General features: G+C 42.4%; 2 protein-coding genes and 1 long non-coding RNA gene across 4 annotated transcripts in view; 2 read left to right on the top strand and 1 right to left on the bottom strand.

Annotated features, from left to right (window-relative positions):
* The window catches only part of Prkce (protein kinase C epsilon), a 492,097-nt gene that overhangs the window by 271,158 nt on the left and 196,142 nt on the right, over window positions 1-24,797 (top strand). The gene's annotated exons all lie outside the window — the stretch shown is intronic.
* Window positions 1,340-7,173, top strand: LOC125617183. Its single transcript, XR_007348089.1, has 2 exons — window positions 1,340-4,232; window positions 4,563-7,173. It is a non-coding gene; the product is annotated as an uncharacterized LOC125617183 (long non-coding RNA).
* Window positions 16,826-17,870, bottom strand: LOC107137312 (60S ribosomal protein L5-like). Its single transcript, XM_048804448.1, is given in 2 exon segments — window positions 16,826-17,641; window positions 17,644-17,870. Coding segments are annotated over 2 exon segments (879 nt in total). The 5' UTR covers window positions 17,789-17,870; the 3' UTR covers window positions 16,826-16,907.

The raw sequence follows: 24,797 nt of genomic DNA, 5'->3' as shown, positions 1-24,797 counted from the left end.
CAGCCCCCCCCCCCCACCACCTGGTATTGCTCATCTCTTTTCCATCTTTAGCTTTTCTGTGGATATATTTCATTCTATTTTTTTCTTATTAAATTTACTATTATAACCTTTTTAAAGTGTAGAGTGGCATTTGGTACACACATTTGGTACATACCATCACCACCATCCATCCATTTCTAGAACTTTCTTTTTATGTCTTCCAAATGGAAACTCCACAGCCATTAAAAACACAATCTCACCAGGCATGGTGGCACACACTTGTACCCCCAGCAGCTTGACAGGCTGAGGCAGGAGGATCGCGAGTTCAAAGCCAGCCTTAGCAAAAGCGAGGCACTAAGCAACTCAGCGAGACCCTGTCTCTAAATAAAATATGAAAAGGGCTGGGAATGTGGCTCAGTGGCTGAGTGCCCCTGAGTTGGTTCTCCTGTACAAAACAAACAAACAAACAAAAACCACTCTCCACATTTCCTTCTTCCCTGACCCCTGGCATCTGTCATTCTACTTTATCTCTATAAATTTGATCACTCCAGGTGGAGTCACTCAATATTTGTTTGTAATTAGCTCATTTCACTTAGCAACATGTCCTTAGGACTTCCCCATGTTGTGACATGCATCAGAACATTTGATATGCGTCCTTGTTTGTTAAGGCTAAATAGTATTGCATTGTATATATAGGCAGACCACATTTTGTTCAACCATCCATCCATCCATCAATGGACATTTGAGTTTTTTCCACCATTTGGCTTATGTGAATAATGCTGCTATGAACATTGGTATACAGATATCTAGATATTTCTTCTAGTCCCTGTTTTTTTTTTTTTTTTTTTTTGTGTGTGTGTGTACACCACATTCTGTTTATATATTCATTCTGGCTTTAATTTGCATCTTCCTATCAACTTTGCATTGCATTTCTCTTGAGCATCTCTTTATATGTATACTGGCTATTTGGATATCCTATTTGAGAAGTGCCTGCTCAAGTCTCTTGCCCATTTTTCTATTAAATTATCTGTCTTTTTCTTATTGGTTTGTAGGAAGGCTTTATAGAGCTTGAGTATGAGTCTTTGTTGACTATATGAATTGTGTGCATGCACCTTCTTCCAGTCTGTGGCTTATCTTTTTACTCCTTAAGAATGTATTTTGAGGGGCTGGAGTTGTAGCTCAGCAGTATTTGCCTCATACTTGTGAGGCAGTGGGTTCAATTCCTAGCACCACATATAAATAAGCAAATAAAATAAAGGTCCATCAACAACTAAAAAATATTTTTAAAAGAATGTATTTTGAGCCAGGCATGATAGCACATGCCTGTAATCCCAGTGACTCAGAGGCTAAGGCAGGAGGATCACAGTTTTGAGGCCTGCCTCAATAACATAGCAAGACCCTGTCTCTAGAAAATAAAAAAAAAGTGCTAAGGATGTAGCTCAGCAGTAAAGTGCCGAGTTCAATCCCCAGTACAGAGAGAGAGGGCAAAGGGATGTATTTTGATGAGCAGAAGTTCCTATGTAGTGTAGTTCAATGTATCAATTTTTTCCTTTATGGTTGCTTTTTTGTTTGTGTTCTCATTTAGAAAGTGCTGCCTACCCCAAAGCTGTATGGATATTTACCTGTGATTTCTTCCATAATCTTTGTTGTATTTCCTTTAAACTATAAGACTACCTTTTTGATTGAGGATACTCTTTTGAACCCAAGGTAACTAGGCTCCTTCCAGCACAAACCCAGGACTTGGGCAGCCCTGTAGCAGACTCATGTTAACTTTGGTTGGTGGTGGGAGCATCCATGGGTGCAGGTGCTCCTTGTTTTAGGCATCCTGTGTGTTTTCTGGAAGGGTTGCATGCAAATTATATCTAGTAGATTTGGCCACATTATAAGCATCAAGTATGACTTTTTGGACATTTGTACCAGGTTAGGAGGTGTTTGCCTAAACGGGCCTCTGCTTGAACTTGCTAAATTGACTGTGCCTCCCATTCCCCTGACTCATGCCCTTGAAGGCTCTTGGTCATAGTGTGGTGGCCTGGGCTCTGTTCTCACTAGGCATTGTCCTGTCATTTTAATCACGTATTCATCAAAAGTCACTTGTCTTTGTTCTTATTGTAATCATATAACTTTCATGGAAGTTTATTTAATGAAGTATGAGTGAGAAAAGAAAACTTTTCTATGAAAAGTGGATTGTGTGATGGAAAGAGTCAAAGATCATAAAAATTGCTATTGAATTATAGGTGAGAGAATGAACAATAAAAGTCTAGATAATAAAGCTCTAAAAAGATCCTGAATTTAGATCACTTTTTTTTTTTTTGCACTGCTAAAAAGACACCAAAATTGGAAATCATAGAGACAATGCAGAACTCAAAATAGGGATCATTCTCAAAGACCTTGACCTCCCATCAGTGGCAAATGAGTATATGTATGTTATTTGCTTTCAGAAAAATGTTACAAGACTGAATGCATGCTGACAGTTAAATTATTTAAGGTTCATAGATTTTATTTTTGCATGATTCTTTGCTTTAACTTTTTAATCAAGCAAATACCATTCACTCACTACAAATAAGAGGGGTAGAGAGGAAGGAACCCCCTGTCCTAGAACTGGCCTTAAGCTAAGAACTTCTTTGAGTACTCTTTCATCAAAAAACAAAAATATTAATACATGAAAATTTACTTTCTCTTCCATGTTCATAAATAAAATTTAAAATATTTTTTCCAAAATTTTCAAATAAAATCATGACTTAGCTGAGTCATTGCATTTTAAATAGCCTCTTAATGAGCTGTAGCTTCAGTGTGTGTTTGTTTCCCTCATGCTCTTTAAAGTGGGCCCGTCCTGCTGATGCCTGGTGATTCGGGGGCTTTGGGCCCCCATCTGTCCCCTGGGGGGACCGTGAGTGCAGGAGCTCCTCTGTTGAGAGTACAGTACAGTGTCATTTGGGAGCCAGCCTCCCGCCCTGCATCTGAGGCTGGGTTCTTTACCCAGAGAAGGCTGACACTGAGGGCCAGCCTGCCATTGGTGCCACAGGTGCCACAGATGCCACTGTAGCCCACTACTCTTTACCCACCTGTTACCAGTCTGATGTACTCCAAAGTCCTTTTTTTTGGAGTTATTCATTTGCTCTGCTGGTATCAGGTTTGGAGATAATTTTATTTCAAAATTGCACTTATTTATTCCACTCTCTTCCCCTCCCCGTGTCATAACTCAGTAACCTGTGCCCCAGGCAGTGCCAGGAATGTGCTTAGAAAGCAAGGGGAAGCCTTTGGGCCGGCACCCACACAGCTCCGAAACACCCAAGGACAATCTGCCTGAGTCACTGCCTTGGTGGCAGTGGGCCAAGAGAGGACTCATCCAGTAGTGCCTCTGCCCTCACTGTCTTCCTCCTCCAAAGTGTTTCTTGAGAGAGAAGAAACCAGAGGGAGGCCCCAGATCCAAGGCATTGACTCGGGCGCCCCCATGTGGCCATGGTGGGTGGGTTCAGAAAATACAGCCAGATTCCTGGCCTTTCTCATGTGAAGGCCAGAGAGTCCACCAAGCAGGCTGCACCCTCCTATTTTTGCATAATCTTTGATTTTTGTCATCATTTCTTAACAGTTAAGCATCCCAATGCCACATTTCACTTGAGTTGTAAAGCATGGTTGTGGGGGCCTCTGGATTTTTCCTTTGGTGTGGGGAACACTGCCTCTCAGTTCTTAGACTCCCTCCACCCCACAGCCTCATATAGTCTGTGTTCTTATTAAATGCAGCAGGAGCAAAAACTAAGGCTTTCCTATCCCTCTTACACTTTGGGTCTATAATCAATCTGCAGGTGTTTACCCAACACCTGCCAGAAACTCTCTTGAATGGAATCTGCAGCATCAAGCCCAGAGCCTGGTGTGACACAGAGCTTCCAGGGAGAGCATTTTGAACTCCACAGAAGCTCCAGACTTCTTTGATGGGCTTCTGAGGTAATGACCACCAAAGAGGGTTTCCAGGGAAGAGCAAGGCCAACCCCCATTGTTGGGAAGAAAGGATTCAACTTCCATTTGTATTTATCTATCTATGCTTTAAAAATGTTTTCCTTCTGTTTACAGTTTCATAGTTACATTTAAATAAAAATACCTGCTTAGGTGGTTAGAGCAGATACTGTTGTTGTCTCAGCCTTAGCTGTGTCGCTTGGCCTGCTACAGAGGTCGCCTTCACACTACACCTATGACTTCCTGTTTCTTGAAGGGTGACCTGAGTTACAATATCATGGGTTGGGGCTAAAACCTGACAGGTTTTGCCGCAGCCCGGCTGGCTGGGCAAAATAACCGGGTGGGGGGGGGGTGACGAATAACTTGTGTACGTTGATACAGCAGGAGTAGGAGCCGTTTATTGTAGGACAGGAGCAGTATTTATACATTCCACACAGCTTATCTAATTAGCATAAACTAGATACATCAGTCAACCAATCAGGAATCTCTACACTTAATAGCTCGCTTTTGTTACTTCTCAAACCACTCCCTCTGGCATTTTGCCAGGCACCATCCAGACTTGTTTACGAACTTTAACATTCCCCTGACAAAATGCCAGGTGTTATTTTGACTTATTTACAGACTCTAACAAGGTTTCACATTTTAGGTGGTTTGGTTTTAAGAACACTCCTCTTCTGTATATATCATTGTTCTGATAATAGCTAACATTCTTGAGGGTCTACTGTGGGTCTGGTAGTGTGTCCTAGTAATATTCTCAATGTCACACCAACTCTGAAGGTAGATATTATGCCTTCTTTAGAGATGAGGAAACTGAGGCAGAGCAAAGCACCATGGGGCTCTGAGAGAACACAGGTCTCACTGGAACCAAGGTCTGTCGCCCTCCTGGCCACCACACAGGATTCTCTGCTGTGGGACACGGTTTACCCTCACATCCCCATCACTGTCACTCAGAAGCCTGACTGCAAAGTCCGTCTCTCTTCTTCCACCTCTTCTCTTTCTCCTCCCTCTGTTCCTCTCACATTCTCAGGAATCTGTGTGGCCTTGGAAATGAAGAATGAAGACTGTCTCCATTCACACGTAGCCATCTGCTCTGGAGAAGAATAGGAGTACACTCCCCCTCGAGGGCAGGGCTGAGTGGGTGGTGTTGAGCCCCTCGGAGGGTCTGGCTGAATGCTGAAGCCAGTGTAGACAGCTTGCCTGCAGGGGTGTTATCTGGCAAATCAGTGCAGTTTCTGGGTTTTTGAGAACTAAAGGTGACCACACAGTTGAGCCTCAAAGAAAGGACACAGTTGAGAATGAAAAGGGCACTCTTCACTATTTGCAATGTCTGAGAACTGGGTGCAATTGAGGATTGTCCTGGGTGAACCGGAACCAACATCCTGCCTACCTACTCTATAAATACCCCCCAATTCCTGCCTTGTTTCCTCAACCGAATTTTTGGACATTTTAGTGATCACCCCCATCCATTCTTGCTGTAGTTATTTATTCAGTTGATGAACTTTTTTCCAGGCCTCTCATTTGCATTCCTTCATCACTTATAGATCCCTTGCCTTGGCATAAATGTTTCCCTTTCCCGGCTATTTGACCACAAATTTGTTGTATCATGCCTTATTCGGCAACTTTGTAGAACAAAGTAAACAAATATGCAAATTTGCTTGAATTGAGAAAGCCAGTGCTTGCAAACTTGTGCCAGTTTTCTCTCTCACTGATTTACAAGTCTCTAAAACATTGGCCTGCTTTCAGATGCATTAGATTGTGAACCCGCAGAGCAGAGGCTGGGGGCCTTCTCACTCCCTTAGGCACAGCAGGCACCTCATTGGTACCTCCCTGGTGAGCTCTGAGCTCCCTGCCCTCCTGGAGTAGTGTGGTCAGTGCTCGGGAATCCGACACAATAGGCTGATTCTGCTCTGGCTCCGACCTCATCCAACCCCACTGTCCTGGTGAGATCCAGCCCAGAGCGCCCAGCCAGCGGGGAGGAGGTGCTGGCTTATAACTCTCCTTGTTGTTTCTTCTCCTGGATAATGAAAAAACAAAAACAAAAGCCAGAGAAAGTGAACCTCTGCAGATGATACAGAGTTTCCTTCTCAGGGTTACTTGGGGCTTCACTGGAATAATGGATACAGGTGTGTCAGAGACATTTGACACAGTGTGACATGTTATTAAAGATCTTAAGCATTTGTTCTAGTCTCTCCAGCAGTGACAGGCAAGAGACAGGCTTGTGTTTAACCAGCCCCACCACCTTCCTCTGGGCTCCTTTTTCTTACCTAATGTGACTTACTGGCGAGTGGCTGGACCCGGGGACACACCTTACTTCCCCCTCTGCTCCTCATTCTTCATTTTATCCCAGGCATTCCTAGAGAGTGCCCTCTGGTCACTTTTTTTTTTGACCAGATTTCTAAGACTTTCAGACCCATTTTCAAGTTCATGTCATTAAGAGAAAATGCAATGAATTTTTAAAAATGTCATTCTCAAGTGGCTCCAGGGGTAGCAAATGGAGTTTTAAGGCTTGCTTGCTATGCATTGTGGGAATCTGCTGTCATTGCTGGGATGTGGGTGCGATCTGACCCCTCTCTGTGCTGGGCTGGCAGTGAACTCCCAGCGAGTACATTCAGAAAACAGGAACACCCTCGCCTGCCCCCAGTCTGACCGCCCAGAGTCTCCTTGCTTAGTTGACTTGGTGTTTTAGAATTCATCTGCGTCTTCCTGCCTTCCTTTCTCCCTTACTTTCTGACTTTCAGAAATTTGCATCAGCAATACAAAGTGCAGGTTTCTGTCTTGTGCAAAAGAACTCAGACCTTGCTTCCCATTCATCACCTGATATATGCTTCGAATAATATAATAGCCCTAAGTACGATGTGTGTGTATGTGCATGTGTGTGAATATGTGTATGTGCATGCATGTGTGTGTGTGTGTGTCTAGGAATTGGGGAGAGACCAGATTAGAGGCAGCTGTGGCTTAAAGGGAGTGTCCACAATGGAATTTGTAGAGAGCCCTTGCTAGGCAGGATGAGCTACTGGGATTTGGAAACAATAGACTTTCCATCTGTATTCATTTTCTTACCTAAGAAACAGCAACAAAAAATGCTGGGCTTTAATATTTAATGTGTGAGTGGCTAAGAGTACATTTTTATAATTTATAAGGAAAAAAAATATTTGGCTTGTATGTGAAATAAAAAAAAAAAACGTGTAGACTTCTGGCTTAGTCAATCCAAGTAGGAGCAAAAAAAAAAAAAAAATGGAACAAGCAGGAAGTATGTCAACTGGGGAAGAGCAAAGAGGAGACATGTGCATGTACACTGTGTACAGTATACATGTGCACATTCATGTGCTCATACGCTCATATGCTTATGCTGATGCCTACCCCATACTCATGTAACATATGCACATCACACATACACTCACCTTTGCTCACTACCATACATACAAACACCAGCACCTCCCGCAACTCAAATACATTTTAAAAATAACCTACAGTGATTGAAAACTTAATAGATACCTATTCCCAACTGAACAAATGACTTAGGATTAACCAAAAGCAGGGACAGACACTCCCAGAAATGGAAGGGGCACCGTAGCATAGTTAGTCCCGTGGGAAAGCCCTCTTGTAGCCACCTGCTGACTGCTTTAACCCATCCTGATTGTTGGGATCAGATTTGAACCTTAAGAAGCCAGCATGTGGCACTAGACATTGGGGATCAGGGCCTTCTCTGTGTAGTCAGCCAGGACATCATCTGTTGTATCATCCCTGGTACAAGGTGATCTGAGGGCAGGTGAGAGGAAAAGATGTGGCTGCAGCTCAGGATGCTTAATGCTTGGTTTGGGAGACTACAGACCTACATCAGACTTGTCACTTGTGGATGTTTATGAAGAGCCAGACTCAGGAGGAGGGCCACAATAGGTGGCTCTGTGGGAGGCTTTCAGGAATTTATAGGACTTCAGCTGTATCCTGAAGGATGGGCAGTTGAATTAAAGGGGAGAGGAAAGGGGGAATTCAGCCAGCACAATTCCATCAGTTGAGGGCCTGAGGACCAGATGAAAACTAAAGTCACTTACCCTGACATGAGTGGTGCCTTGGTCATTGGGCAACTCAAGCATGCACTGGAGGAGCTGTGGAGGGACTTCAAGTGATGGAAAGTTATTGACTAGACAACCTTGAAGGTGCACTTGAGCCCTAGCATTTTATGATAACATGATGGCTTTTCCTGGCTGGTTCTTGCTTGGAGGTGATAAATTCACTGATTGTAGGGAGGTTGTTCAATGGGATAAAAGACACTCGCTGCAGGAGAGGTTTACCTTTTCTACTCTGATTAAAACAGGAGAGCCAGGAAAGAGCCTGCTGCAGGTAGCTGAAGCTCTGTCTGAGGTGGCTCCATCTTTCCCAAGAGCTGTCAAAGCAAACTCTTGGAAACCAAGCCTAACCGCTGGTCTGCATTTATTACTTCTTTTTGAGGTGTGTCTCCTGGCATGATCCATAGAATGTGAGCACTCTTGCTTAGAGAGAGATGTGTAGGGACCAGGCACTAATAACAAATATATTTTTTTCCTTCTCAGATTTATCTAGAGCAATTCCTATGAGACCTTGATTCTGATTCTACCTGTTAAATGTTGACAAAATGAATTATTGTGCTAGTTAAGTTCCAAAGATGTCAATTAAAGGAACATTTTTGGCCAAAGACTGCTTATTTGGGTGCATCCTGAGATGCCTCAAAAAATTTCCAGGTGGGAGTTGAGCATGGTGGTACATGCCTATAATCCCAGATACTTGGGAGGCTGAGGCAGAATGATCACAAGTTTGAGGCCAGCATGGGCAACTTAGTGACTTTGTCTCAAAATAAAATAAAAAGGGACTGTAGGTACACTCAGTGATAGAGTGCTTTCCTGGCATATGTGAGGCCCTGGGTTTAATCCCCAGTACTGCAAGTATTATTATTATTATTATTATTATTATTAGTAGTAGTAGTATATAGATAGGATAAGAGTATTGACATCATACTATCATTTGGTTGATGACTTCCATATTGTACAAGTGAAAAAAATAATACAAAGTATAAGCAACATTTAGGTGGTATAAATGAACAAGTATCTTATAAATTTCATTTAGGTGGTATAAATGAACAAGTATCTTATAAATTTCATTATAATCAATAGTATTGATTGTCGTATTACATGTGACATGTCATGCATGAGGAATGTACATCCATTATTATATGAAAGGTCTCAGGTGGGACCTGGGCTGGCCCAGGGCATGTAATTAATAAATTACTGGAGAATCAATGAGAGGGTCCTCACAGGAAGCATTCAAACCTGAATGGAATACAAATTCCACTGTGTGCTATGCTGTGTTACATAAGCATGGTCTGTTTTCCAGTTCTGCAATTAACTGTTGGGAAAGTCACTTAATCTCCTTGAGATTCAGCTTTTTCAACAAGAAAGTGCTTTTTAACACATTATACATGTTTCAGTACATATATAATTAAGTATACGAATTAAACTTTGCATAAATTTTTAAACTTTTAACTATTAAATGCCATATGTACTAATAGTAAGACACCTTTAGCATTACTTAAGAGACTTTAAGATATAAAATGAAAAATATCCAACCTCCCCAGCCTTGTAGCCCTACTTTCCAGAAGTAGTCACTGCTGTTCTTTATATACTTTAAAGCGTTACACAAATATGTGTGGTTAGAATTATCATTTATTTCAGACAGTATTTCAACTTTTATGGCATTTAGTAAATGCCAAAGAGAATGATTGCATCTTGGGGTGAGGACTCAGCAGCAAAGATTTGGGTGGCTTTAAGAGTTCATTTTAGGTAGTTTGCCATTTTTGAATATTGTAGGTGGTAAATTCCTTTGTTAAAGGACACGATTAAATATACCCTAAACCAAACTAACATTTATACATTTGTTCCTCCATTAAAAATGATTTTGCATTTACCATGAATAAAAGCACTTACCCAACCTACAAAAGATAAAAAGGACCATAACATCTCATGTAGGTACTATTGTATTTGTGCCAAAAGAAGGGTGCAGGTAGAGGGCCCTGGGAATTCTACTTGGAACCCTCTCACCAGGAACTAAGGGAGGGCTTCAAGGGAGCAGAAACATTTGAATTGGCCTTTGCAGATTAGTTAGAATTTGGACACACAAGATGAGAATTGGTTTTCCTATGAAGGCTCAGAATCATTGAGATTACACTGTCCAGAATTTCTTCTTTCAGAACCTTTTTTTGCCCCTTAAATCTTTTCTTGTTTAACTGTCCCAGATGCCTTTGGGAAGGACACAGAAATATAAAGTTCTCACCAGATGCTAGAATATTAAAAAAAATGGCACTAAGTTATACTATCTTAAAGTAAACCAAGCCTCCTCTCCTGCTTTCCTGTGTCCACTTTATCAGGAGAGTTCCCAGTTTGCAGAATATACAGACAGCTGCAGAGGAGGCTGTGTCTGTGTTAAGTAAACAAAGGAAAATTTGGAATCACCGTGCAGCAACATTGTCCTGCCTAGAAAACCAACCCAGGGTGAAGTTGCTAGAGCCAGAAGATGTGAAAGGGTTTGGTCTACTCTCATTGTTTTACAGGTTTGGAAATAGGCACTGAGCTGTGATGTGATCTGTTCAGAGGCAGAGCAGGGTGAGGTCTGAGTCAGGTGTGGAAGAATCTAGGTGTTCTGGTCTATTCCCATGCTCAGTCCCCACAAGGCCATTCTGTGCATATTCATGCCTGAATTCATTGACCCCAAATCCTTTTAGGACTGAATCATTTGGTGATGACTCAGTTCTGCTCTCCATTCTGCATTACTACTGTACTTCTCTTTACTGCATCCTGATTTCTTGATGCTACTTTTGTTCTGTTGCTTGTGGGTGGCCTCAGGGACTGTAGGGAAGGGCCTCTTATGTCTCTGAGCTGCTATTCCCAAGCTTGACCTCTGTAAAAGATGCTTTCGATCATGCACATAAAAGATGGTTCTGGTTGAGGGGTGGCTGTGCTGCTGTATACAGTTGTCAAAACTTATTGACTTGTACATTTAAGATCTATGCATTCCACATTGTATAAATTAATCCTCAATATAAGCAAAACCAAAACCCCAAAACCCTCACTTCAGTGTCCTCACTTGTTAATCCTTGTATATTTAGGCTGGTGAATTTTCCACTAGAGGATTTTGCAATGGCAACAGAGGTGGCTCATAGTAACGCAGGGACCCTTGTCATCACCCTTTCCTTGTGCACTAGTGGTCTTTCCACTTCCTACTCCTCTCCCAGTCTCCCCACTCCCTGGTTTCCCCCATTTGGCAGGGAGATGATTGACATATCAGTGCATTAAGACTAGGATGTGTCCAGGAGGATTTTGGTGTTGGAGGAGGTTTTCACCCAGGGCAGTGACACTACACAATAACTACAGCCATAGCTGTCATTTTCTGAGCAGACACTATTCTAAGTGCTTTCTATGAGTTATCACATTGAGCCCTCACAGTCACCACTAAGGTAGATACCATTATTACCTCTTCCTTACAGACACCTTACAGAGAGGCCCCACAACTGTGCTTCACTGGTACAGACCAGAATTAGAATCCGGACATCTGGCATTTATATAGCCTTTTGGGAGGAAAGAATGACTTTTAGTGGAGAATTATTAGGCACTAGTGGGGGAAGACCATTTGAAGAAGGGCATCCCCATTTCCTTAAATGATACCACAGGAATGGCCACTTATACCTACATGTAAAGCCATAATTGGTGGTTATGATGAACCAAAAAATAAAATGGGCTCATGGAGTAGATTTGATGCTCTCCGTGTACAAGTTATTTTGTGTTTATTAATGCCATAAGTTTTCCCTTCTGCAAGAAGAGGATTGACTGGGAATACATGGAAGAGCCCCCTTAGAGTATATAGGATATTGCTGAATGACCACCAAGATGACCAGAGTGTGTGGAACTACTTTATGAAAGACCCAGGGGGAGACCTGCATCTTTTACATCCCTGCCCACCACCAGGCTCTGGGATTGCCACAGGACCCTGGATAAGATCATTGGTGGCTGTGAGTCACGCTTGGTCAACTGTGACTAACTGTGCAAGAAGGCCATTTGGCCTATTTGCTTTCCCATTTGTTTTCTGGCTCACTTCACTTGAATCTATTTAAATTTTGTGGAAAGGATATGGGTTATAAATGACCCAACTCAGAACCTTGAAACATGCTGGCTCAGCACTTCCCAGGCTTTGTAGGGAAAGCAGGTAAACACCTGTCCATTTGTGGGGAGAGAGGATCCTCTATTCCCCTGAGAATAGAGCTGTCTAATCCCATGAGATTCAGCCCTCCAGCTCCTATTCAGGGTAAATCAAAGATGGCAAGAGATGGTGATGGTCTCCCTGCCACCTAACTGTCCCTAATCTTGGTGAGATTCTGGCTGGAGTCTTGGGAAATAGCCATTTGTAAGAGGCTCTTGGTAGAATGCTATAAAGAGGATGAATTTGAGGTCAATGGAATCAGGTTTGCTGGTCAGTTCCTCCCCTGCCTGTCTGATGGGGTTTCTGTGGGGAGAAAGTATGAATAAAGGTGACTGTGTTCTGGAACAGCTCAGGATTCTGCAGTGCAAGCTTAACTGCTGCTCAGTGGAGTCTCAACTCCTCTACACCAGGTGTATGTAGCACGGTGGTTCGCAGCAGCCAGGAACTCCCCAAACAACTGTCTGACGTAGTTTCTTGGCAAACCCTTGAGACCTAGAGTCTGGGAAGTTTATGTCCTCTAGCATCTCTCAGCCACCAAAAGAAATACATGTCCAAAGAGGGTGGGCAGAAAACTCTCTGAACCACTCTCTATCACCTGGTATATTTATTTTTTTGTAAAAACAGGTCCATGAGCATGAAGTATGGTATATACATGCAATGAAATAGTATTCAGTGATAAAAAGAAAGGAAGTACTGATACATGCTACCACATGGATGAACCTTGAAGACATCATGCTGAGTGAAAAGTAGCTGGTTACAGAACACCACGTATTGTATGATTCCATTTGTATGGCATGTCCAGAATAGGCAAATCCATAGAGACAGAAAGTAAATTAGTGATTGACAGGGGCTGAGGGTCTGCGGGATGGGAGATGCCAGCTAGAGGTATGGTGCTTTTTCAGGGGGTGATAAAAATGTTGTAAAATTGTGGGACTGCTTGCACAATCTGTTAATGGTGCACTTTCAGCTGGTAAGTTGTATGGTATATGAATTATACCAAAAAACTATTGCCCTTCAAAATATATTTAAGAAATAAATGATACAAACTAAAAAAAAAGTATTAAAATGTTAAAAAAAATAAAAATAATGTTCATACTGAGCTCTTTTACTTGTACACATCAGCTGATCTTTGGCTACCTGAAGACATCTTTTTATGGGGTATGTCAGTGTGCTCTTGGAATATTTATTTTTAGTAAGTATTTGTCCATTTTGCCACACGGTCTTTGCAATCACCATTTGTATTCTACCAGTTTGCCATTCCGCTTGCTCCTTTTTCCAGTTGGTAGGCATCCAGATTTGTGCCAGAGGTGATTCTCTACGTGGCATTTCTATAGAACTAAAATTGTGTGATTGGGGTTATTTCTTGGGGGTGAGACTATCAAGTCAGGATTTCTTGCTATGAACTTTGTATTCCTTTTCTCACCTATTTTCCCCCAACAAAGTTTAGAGGTGTAAAAATGAATTATATAGCCAGGCATAGTCACACATGCTTATAATCCCAGTGTCTTGGGAGGCTAAGGCAGGAGGATTTCAAGTTCAAGTTCAGGCTCTGCAAGTTAGTAAGACTCTAAGCAATTGATCACAACCCTGTCTCAAGATAAATTAAAAAGGGCAAGGGATATAGCTTAATGGTAGAGTGCCCCTGGGTTCAACCCCCAGTACTACAAAATAAATCACATTTTTATTTTATTTTAACTAATCAATTAATTTATTTGGGTTTTGGGTATTGAACCCAGGGCTGCTTTACCACTGAGCTACATTTCTAACCCTTTTTAATCTTTTAATTTTGGGACAGGGTCTCTCTAAGTTACGGATGGTCTTGCTAAGTTGCTGAGGCTGGCCTGGAACTTGCCATCCTCCCATCTCGGCCTCCTGACCCGCTCAGGTATTGCTCACGTATATAAACGCTAGGTCTAAATGTTAGGCACTGCCTGATAACTGTGGCTCTGAGGAACAATGAATAAATCTATAAGTTGCATCTGTTTTAAAGTTGTACTATACAAGACGATTGCATATGTCATGTTTATTGTCACATCTTCAACTTCAGTGCACCGGGTCCTTGCTGTACCATAGTGTGGCAGATCCAGGACAAGTGCTTATCAGTACATGGGCACCCAGAGCCATTAAAAAAGTTGAGAATATTTTAAACAGATGAAAACATAAAAATAATTTAGTGGCAGTCTAAATATTCATTACTCACAGTTAACAAACACGAAACATTTAATTTTTGCTTTGGATCTTTTTCATTTGCTCTGTTAAAGAAATAAAACATTAGATCCAGTTGAAGTACCCTTGAGATTGGGGGTTTCTACTCTTATGTCCCCCAGATATAACCACTGGGCTGAATGAAATTTGGTGTTTAGCCCATTCACATGTGTGCTTTGTAAAGAAAAACATGCTTGTGTATTCATAAATGTTTGTGTTGTGAATTAGATTTTATATAAATGCTATACGGTATGTATTATTTTGTAATTTGCCTTTTAAAAGGAATCACTGTGTATTAAAGATGTATCTGTGTTGATATTATAAACCTAGTTCATTCTTTTTAAGTACTAATGATATTCCTCCTATGACAACGTCACATTATTTATCCATTCGCTTTTTGGTGAATATTTTAGTTCTTTTGAATTTTTTACTATCACAGTGTTCTGGTGATTATCTTTGTGTCTCTCTGGGTATATTGTGCCACTTTCTCCAGGCTGTATCCTTAGGAAGGAACTGCTGTCTCATAGGATGTATTCATCTGCCTAGTCAATTATTGCCAAATTGCTTTTCAACAGGGTTAAAAGTATTCACATCCCATCAGCAATATGTAAGCATTGTTTATATCCTCACCAACCCTTAACAATGTCAGATTTTATTTTTTGCCAACGAGTTAGTATAACATGGCATGATGATATATGGTATAACGATAAGGAATTATTGTTTCAATTTGTGTTTCTCCGGTTACTTATGAGGTTGAGGTCCTTTTAGGATTCCTTGCAATTCTCTGAACCCCAGAAGAAAATGTTCCTGTCCTTTGCTTATTTTTCTCCTTAGTCATAAGTCTTAGTCTTTTTCTTATTGAAAGTAGGACCTTTTGATATACATTGAACAAATAAGTCCGAATTTGTCATCTGTTTCAAATGTCTTTTCTCAGTGTTTGTGGCCTGTCATTATAATTTGTTGTATCTTCTGGGCAAAAAAATTTATATTTTAGTATGATTATATTTGACTTGTATTTTTTGCATTCTGTTTAATATATCCTTTAAATGACATGTTAATATTTTATTATTTTTAAAATAAAAGTTTTGGTGTTTTGCTTCTTATGCTTGTGTCTAATTCTGTCCCCTGCCCCACCCAATTTGACAACCAGTGAACCTAGGATCATTCCATGTTTTCCCATTGAACTTTCTCTTGTTTCTGGTTTACTTTGTTTATTTTTTTATTATCTGTTTGTGCCTCTGAGTCAATTTACACTATTTTAATTGTTTTAACTATAAAATAAATTTTGGTATTGGAGGAGCCTCCCATTATTTATTCTGCTTTATCCACAATTTTTGCTATTTTTCTTCCGGGCATTTTAGGATTAGTTTTTTAAATTCCATAAGAAACCTACTGGGATTTAAAGTACAGCATTCATATTTGAATTACTGATTTTTTTTCAAATGGTTAGATTTATTCACGTTTTGAACTTCTTCCTTATGAAGCAAAACCCTTGCCTAAAATAAATCCTTAGAAAATATGCTCCTAATTGGTATCCTGGGAAACCTAACTAAAAAGTTTTCCGCAAAGTAAAATTTTGACCGAAGGCTGAAAAGTCTTCAGCAAAGTTATTATTCTTTTCTTTAATGAAATCAATACATTTATGAAAAACTAATGCTTAGTTTTAAAAGCAGGATTAAAAACAGGTCACTGCTTTACACATCAGATAATTTATCACCCTGTAATGGACATGGGCCAATCTTTGATCTTTAGACAAGTGTGTTTGATTTTCGTGTTTTATTATGAAGAGCTTTATCTTGAAATATCCTGGCAGACTTTCAGTTACATTCACTGAGAGCTAATTTATTCCTGCTTCTCACATTCTAATTTTGAAGATAGCTGATAAAGATGTCACAGCTTATTTGCATGAGGAACTCTGGCTGAGTGAGGAGAAAATAGCTGTCAAGGTCATTACCAGGGTTTATTCTCGACTCTGCCCCAGTTTCCCCAGGGATTACCGGATCCCTGGTCTGATGATGTCGCAGGCCAAATGTGCAATGAGACATAGAGAAAAAGACAACTTCGGTTTCACAGAAAGAGACAGATGGTATGGCCGGGGTGGGGTGCAGCTCAGCCCTATGTCTGCCCAGGGTCTCTTGGTCATGCTTGTCCTGTTGGCTCAAGGTGAGACACGTTCAAGGACCAGGAGCAGTGGTTGGTGGGCAAGTGCTAGGACTGGCATTTCTTGAGTCCCTTGAGATCCCGGCTCCTCTCATTAAATGTACTTGAGCTACTGGGCTCAACTCCTCTGTTGGCACACTTGGTGGCACCGGGAGTTTCTGCTTCGGGCCATATTCACTTGGTCACCAAGACAAGAAAGCCCCTAGTGGTGTCCTTGCACGTCCTCTGGTGTTGTCTATCATGGTCATGATTGTGAATCGCACTCTGAACGTTCCCATGGCGTAAAACCCAGTGCCCAGACCTGTACTTTATTTTTTTATTTTTTTTGCTGGTTCAATAAGTTTATTATCTGTATCTGAAAAAACGTCATAGAAAAACTGTTGTTTGGTTTAGCTCTCAGCAGCCTGTTCCTGAGCTCTGAGGAAGCTTGCCTTCTTTTGAGCTACCCGATCTTTCTTCTGGGCAAGGGACATTTTAGGACGGTTCCACCTCTTCTTTTTAACTTCTCTCTTGGGCTTTTTCTCATAGACTGGATTCTCTCGTATAGCAGAATGAGCTTTCTTATACATTTCCTCCATCATGTCAGGGGTAACGTTGTTCTTTATATACTGAGAAAACGGTTTCTTGTAAGCATCTTCATCTTCTTCCATTAGATAGCGCATGTAATCTGCAACATTCTGACCCATAATGTGCTTCCGATGTACTTCTGCATTGAACTCCTTGCTTTCAGAATCATAACCAGGGAATCGTTTGGTACTATGGGGGATAGACAAGCCTCCATCCACAGCTCCCTTCAGGGCCCCAAAAACTTTATTGCCAGTTGTAGTTCTAGCAAGGCCTGCATCCAAATAGCAGGTGAAGGCACCAGGTTGACCATCAATGCTTTCCACATTGTATTCATCTCCAGTCACCTCCATTTGGCCTTCATAAATCTTGTCCATACCAAACCTATTGAGAAGCTTGCGGGCCAGCAGCAGACCTGTACAATATGCTGCAGCATAATTTGTTAGGCCAACTTTCACACCATATTTTGGTAGTTCATGTGCATATGCCGCGCAGACTATCATATCCCCTTCTATACGGGCATAAGCAATCTGGCAAATGATATCTCTGTTAGTTACACGTATTTGGGTGTGTTGTACTTATTTTTGTCCTGGATCACCAAGCGTTTCCGAGCATAGTAATCAGTTTTGCCCTCTCGTCGTCTTCTAAATTTCACTTGGTATCTCTTAAAGTAGGCCTTATTCTTCACAACTTTAACAAATCCCATCCTGCGGAACAGAGACCCAGGTCCGCGGATCCACACAGACCTGCAGGCCCAACAGCGCTACAGGGGAGAAACAGACCTGCACTTTAAACCAGTGTTCTTCACACCCTGTGATGTTGCCTGCTGTGCTGGCTGCAGCGAGTTTCCTGGGGAGCTGACTGGAGTGACTCTGGAGTCGGTGGCTGTACCAGCTTCCCAGGTGAATAAGTGACCAGGACTGTGAACCACTGCTCTAGACAAGCTTTAACCTCAGGCCGTGGGCAGGAACCTGGTCACCTAGGAAGCAGCTTCACGGAGACTTCATGGGCATCTCAGATGTGGCCCTCTGCCTTGCAAGTCTTTGGGCTTCTACAACTGCTGCTTACTCCTTATGTCTTCATTGAAACTAGGGGATATTCTGTATCCGTGGCCTCAACACCTGAGCCAGGGTCCCTCCCAGCCCCGAAGGGAGGCCTTTTGACCCAGGGCCACACTTAGATGTTAACCACAGATTCGAGCTCCACTGCTTTTAAGTTTAAATGTCCGCTCTTGCTCGAGCCAGGCTAGACCATGCAGCACCAAACAAAATTGGGATCCCAGTGGAGCCAGTGCAGCCCTGTGCAGGAGGCAAGAGTAGCAAAGGCTGAGGGCTTTTGTGCAGTACACAATCTATACAATCAGGCACAGTGAATTTGGCTCTCCCACAGTGCACCCTCTGAGTTTGTGCCAACCTGATTAAACGTGCTATCAGAGCAGTTCTAGGACTGTAAAACTGGACAATTTCAGCTGATGTAGGCTGTCCACAGAACCATCAAATCCTAGAATATCAGAACTGAAAAGGACTTAGAAATCACTTAGTTGGACATTTCCATATCTTCACACAGATAAACTGAATCCCAGAGAATGCAAGGAACTTACCCAAGCACAGGACTAGGAACCCAGGTTCCCAGCTCATAACGATCATGCTCATTCCATTGTACCATTCTCCTCTTGGGCCTTACTGTAAGTCATTGTACTGTGTAACTCCTTCTCTCTCCCTCTCTCTCTTTGTCTCATTGATTCAACTCACCCCTCCTTTTGCTCAAAGTATACATTCTAAAGGAGCATGAACTCAAGCAAATTTATTAGAAAATACCCCAGGCACTATTGGTAAAAGTTCGAATTAAAGGAGCATAAAGCAACCTCTATTTTACGCTGAAATTGCTATGTTAAAATTTAGATTTACCCAATAGCTGAATTAAGGTGTAATTATTAGCCTTACTAAAACATTTAGTCACTCTTCAAAAGCACTCTCCACAGGGTACCCCTATATAGCATTTAATGTACATCAAATATTAGGTTTGATGGATGGAAAGTACATTGACGTGCAGCTTTCCACACACTTTTTTTTTTTAAAGGAAAAGAAGACTGAAAGTGCTTTGTTGAAGTCGTGTTGTGCCACACAACACCAAGATCCCACATGAGACAGCCAGGTCCTGTTTTCCAGGAGCTTATAAAACATCGGGACAAAACACAGCAAGCCAAACAGGACTGTGGGTTCCCTCGGGAGGATGTGCCTTCCAGGGCAGGCTGGGCTCTCCCTGACAGCGCATTGAGCAGACAGGAAGGTCAGGCCAGTCGCCTTCTTGACATTACTGAGCAGTGTTTGAGATAATGAAATTCTCAAGTGATGGTACCTTTGCGCTGAGCCCAGACCAGTTATTTTCAAAACTTCAGCATTTGCATTAGATGACTTGACAGGTAGCGGGCTCTGGGGCCCCCTCCCCACTGCCATCTGGTCTAGGCAGATGCACATTTAACACCCTAGTGATTTTGATGGAATACACCTGGAGGATCTTAGCACCAAAGGGGACTTGAAGACACAGACTCATCCTATGCAATTTTATCTCTGGGAGGATGAGGCCAAGGCACAATAGATGACCTACCCAGGGTTCACGTACCTGAGCAGTGTCAGAGCCAAGTCCATCACGGGACTCCTAGTGAGGGCACTTTTCCTGCCCTTCTCAATTTAGACAGAGTGTGCTTCCTTCTTCCCCTGTTTCTCTCCCCCTCATTCTGAATACCCAATCCCTCTCCTCCTAGAAAGCCTTGTAGGATCTCTGACAGAGTAGTCCCCCCACCCCCAAAAGTGACATTGACCAAAACACTTGTTCGATGTCACTGGCAGCTGCTGAGGCCCTCATTGCTGTGTTCCTCAGTATCTCTTCTGATTTTTGTTTTGTTTTGTTTTGTTTTCATTTTTGGTACCAGGGATTGAACCCAGTGGTGCTTAACCAGTGAGTCACATCCCCAGCCCTTTAAAAAATATTTTTATTTAGAGAACTGCTTCCCCTGCTCACCCAGTAGCAGGATGAAGAAGCTGATCTCTCGTCAAATTGCTTTAGGACAATTTGCTAAATTGCTGAGGCTGGCTCGGAACTCATGATCCTTCTATCCTCCTGCCTCAGCCTCCAGAGCTGCTGGGATTACAGGCGTGCATCACTGCGTACAATACCTCTTCTGATTTTGGATGGTATCACTACCCACTTTCTATCAGTGCCTCCCCAACACTGACTACACAGTAAAGTCCCCAGTGCCTGGCTCCACTCCTAGAGTTTGAGCCTCGGCTGGCTTGCTGGCCCCCTCACAGGTTTATCTCAGAGTTCTCCAGGGGAGTGTATTATGCATCCAGGGTTGGGAGCCAGTGTCCTGCAATATTCCTTCTCGTTATTTTGGTACCTGGTGAATCTAATTTGCTAGTTGATGTGGGCAAACTTGGAGAAGCTGTCTATTTTCCTAAGGCATAGGAGTGGCTCTGCCTTGCCCCTGCAATCATACCTAGTGCTCTTGCCTATTAGATTTAAAAATACACATTTAAACACCGTTTTCTATAGTGCTCTTAAATGTCCTTGCTATGAAAAAAAATGCCCTCATTCCCAGTTCAAGGGCAGGAAATATGAGAAGAACAATGTGGACTTTGGGCCCAAGAAACCCAGATCTGGTCTACTCATGGTTCTCAATGTTTTTGGGTTAAAATCACCTGGGAAGTTTTAGAACTTCCCCCGTGTGACGACCAAGAACGGTTCCCAGAGCATTGAAATGGGACTGTTCTCTCTGAAGGCAGGAACAAGGCGTGCATGTATTTAAGGTGGCCACTGTTTTATAGGGAGAAAGTCTCCAGCATGTCTCACTGGAAGGAAAGAGGAGGAAGCTGACCATAAAACCGGAGCTTCTCAGTTTTCCATGTGGGAGAGCATAGATGACCAAAGGAGAGCTGTGCTGCTAGGCAGGGGACAGGGCAGGTGTCCAGGCCTTCTGCCTCTCCCTCTTAGGGCAAAGTGCCCTCCTTCAGCCCCTCATGAGACTTGGCTGCATTTGCAGGGGCACCGGGGTGCCCTCCTAATCAGGGACTCTGTTTCCCCTTTTGTACATTTGACCTTCACTCAGCCATTTGCTCGGTTGCTGAATGGGTCACCTGCACACAAGAGCTGCTTCCCCTGCTTACCCGGTAGCAGGAGGTAAGAAGCTGACCTCTGAGACTCCCCGTTTACCCCCCTGGAGACATCTTACTAGTGCCTCAGAAGCCCCTCTCTCCCATCGCCCTGAGCTGCCTCAACTGCTGGCAAGTCTGGAGCACAGAAGAGTGACCGGGGGCATTTCCCATCTCAGCACAGACATCTCCAGCAATTCTGGTGACCCACGGGACTGCAGGCAAGACAGGGAAGTAGTTCTTAGAGTGTATTCACTCAGTTCCAGGCCTGTCCGCATCTCCTGAGAGTCTTAGAATGTGAGTTCTCAGGCCCTGACGTGGACCTGATGAATTGAAACTCTGAGTGGGGACCCAGAGTTCTGCCTTAATAAGACTCCAGGAGATCTGAAGGCAAGAGCAAGTCTGAGAACCCACAGGCCTAGTTTTTTGGGTTTGTCTTAATCTCTGCTATAGCCGCACTTGCACGCCCAGTTTACTTTGTCTCCTTAGGGATATACCCAACCCACATGTTTAGGTTTTAGCTAGAAAGTCCTGGCCTTTGGTGGAGTTACCAGTTTGGACAGCCATCTCACCTTTCCATACCTTTTCTTTGCTCCTCTCCCATAATGAAGGGAGCTTTGGTTGTACAGGGTGTTCATGCAGTTCCAGTGGTTCCGAGCAGAGAAGAAAACCATCTTCAAATACATTCACCATGTTTCCATGACATTACAAAGGACTGGTACATCCAAACCAGGTGAGGACTAATGGTTTCCTTATCACTGAAATCTCGATGCTGAGGCAAATGACTTTATATGCCATTTAGAAAATTTCTGAAAAAAAGAAATATCCTCACCATCAAATAATTCTCTATCAACATTGCATTGTCCATTTGTCCTTTACTGTTATCAGATGACCAAAGAACACCTAATGAGATATAACATGAGACTCCAAATATGCTGGCCTTAACCCAGCATGACGTTCTTCTTGCAACTCTGTTCTGCAGGATTAAAAGACTAATGAAATTGAATGATTTGACTTAAGCATATGTGAAAACAGGAAACATCCACAGAGAGTGCATATTCACTCAAGATGCTTGGATTTCTAAAAGAGAAAAGAAATATACAAAATTGGTTTGATTAGTATTTTTGAAAAGGAGAGAGTGGGAACCCTCCTTGCAATGTGCTGTAACATGAAAGAACTCTTAGGTTGGAAACAATTACACGTCAAGAAGCGTATGTACTTACTGTGCTATTGTGGTCCTCGGTGGATTGTTAAATTGTGAGAACTGGGGATGGCTTTTATTTTGTGAAAAGACATTTTAATCACATTGTATTCATGGAAAAAAATACTTAGTTATTTTGAGCTGTAAGAAGATGAATCACAATATGCTTTAATACCACATTGCTTTCCTTACCTATTATTGTCAATACTTTGGTGTTTCACTCAATTAATAATGATTAGAGCTAGCAATGAGGGTTTTGGGGTGAGGAGGGAAGAAGATTGCAAAAGGAATCTTGACGGCTTCTTAAAGTGACTGGCAGTCTAGCGGAGGAAGCCAAGGAACGCTGCAGGGTGCACTTGAGGAAGTGCATGATTAAATGTTTAATGGATGAGCAACGAGTTGAATGTTAACAACTCCGAGTGCTATGGTGGTTCAAAGAAGAGGAGATCTCTGTGGACTGTTCTGATAAGGAAGTTTTTCATGGGGGAGTGAGATCATAAAGGATGGGAAAGATTTTAATTAGGAGGTGGAAGAAAGACCCATGTGCAGAAACAAGGAAGATTGGTGCCAGTGGAATCTCAGGGAGAGTGAGCATGACTTCTGGATGCAAAGTCAGGAGACTCACCTGGGTGGGGTGGTGGGTGCACCCCAGAAAGGAAGAATGAAAAGCCTGCCAGATGGCCAAGCCCAGTGACATTATACCAGACACAGCAGTTTTCTCTGAACTCATGGTGACAGTGCCCTCTGCTTGGTGGAGTCCTCAGTGGCAGGTTAATTTAAATCTTTCTGTTGCTGTGCATTCTAAACTATCCTCAGGGCCACTCTTCCAATCTGTATAGCTCCTGGCATGGGACTGAAGATACAGTGGGTCCTCCCTGCATTATTTTTCTCTATTTTTTAAATAAGATTTTATTTACATACAGTAAAATTCACTGTTTTTTTTTTAGCATACAGTTCTGCAAGTTTTGACAAATGCATGCAGCCATGTAACCCCTAGAATAATTTTTTTTAAAGAAAGAGAGAGAGAGAGAGAGAGAGAGAGAGAGAGAGAAATTTTTTAATGTTTATTTTTTAGTTTTCGGCGGACACAACATCTTTGTTTTTGTATGTGGTGCTGAGGATCGAACCCGGGCCGCACGCATGCCAGGCGAGCGCGCTACCGCTTGAGCCACATCCCCAGCCCCCCATAGCATAATTAACATGTGGACTGGTTTCATGATCCCCAAATTCTCCCTTTATCTTTTCCCTTTCATAGACAACCCTCTGTTCATCTTCAGCTCCTGGTGACCATGGATCTCTTTTCAATGCCTATAACTTTGCCTTTTTAAGAATGTCATTTAAGTGGCATATACAGTCTATGTAGGCTTTCTCCCCCCCTAGCCAACATCATGCTTTGGGATTTATCCGAGTTGCTTTTATTCATAATTTGTTCCTTTTTGTTGCTGAGTACAGTTTCACTATATGAATGTGCACCAGTTTGTGGGTTTATCCATCCCCCAGTTGAGGGAACTTTGGATTGTTTTCAGTTTTTTGGTGATTATAAAGAAAGCTGCTAGGAATATTTGCATATAGGCTTTTGTGTGAATGTAAGTTTTTACTTCATTCGAATAAATCTGTAGGAGTAGGATTGCTAGATTGTGTGTGCCAAGTGTTTTCCCAAGTGCCAGAGCCATTTTGTATGGTGACCAGCAAGTGAGAGGTTAAGAGTCATCCTGAAGTTCTTCTGCTTAAGGAGATATCAAGTTTTAGGTACTTCTCACCCAGAAATCAACTGGAGTTGTTCTCTTCAGCTGCAAATTGGAGGGGGGGGGGATTGAGCTCTTAAAAAGCACCAGGAGAGGAGGAGGAAGATTGCTCTGCTCTTGGTGTTGGACAACAGGTGTAGGAAGAACCTCCTTTCAGCAGATATCATCTGGGTTGGGCCGCTAGCCAGAGAGTCCAGGCAGCTCCAGGACGAAGCTCGACGCCTTCCTGAACACCACCATCTTGCTTTCTCAGGAAGCTGGTGAAAGAATAAAATACAGAACATGGTGACTTTGTTTTATCTCTCCTGCCTTAACACACACACACACACACATACAAACCCCCACACACAGACACACACACACACTTTTAAGCTCTCCATTCTAGTTTTCTGATAATAAGATTTGATCTGGGCTTTGCTGTAGGGAAAAAAGAATGACATTTATTTAAAAAACAAACAAAACCCTGAAGTAGTCATGTCAACCTTTGCAGCTTCAGGATTGAAGAGGGGAGTGATCTGTGAGAAGAGAATAGATTTCTTCATTCCTGCTCTGAGGTCGACAAGTTCCACAAGCACTCTGGCCACTATAGCTGTTTCTGTAGGGTCTTGGGGTAGTTTA

Source organism: Marmota marmota, unplaced genomic scaffold, assembly GCF_001458135.2.
Source record: "Marmota marmota marmota unplaced genomic scaffold, marMar, whole genome shotgun sequence".
NCBI lineage: Eukaryota > Metazoa > Chordata > Mammalia > Rodentia > Sciuridae > Marmota > Marmota marmota.
Note: the sequence above shows the minus strand (reverse complement) of the source record. Positions and strands in the feature narration are given on the sequence as shown.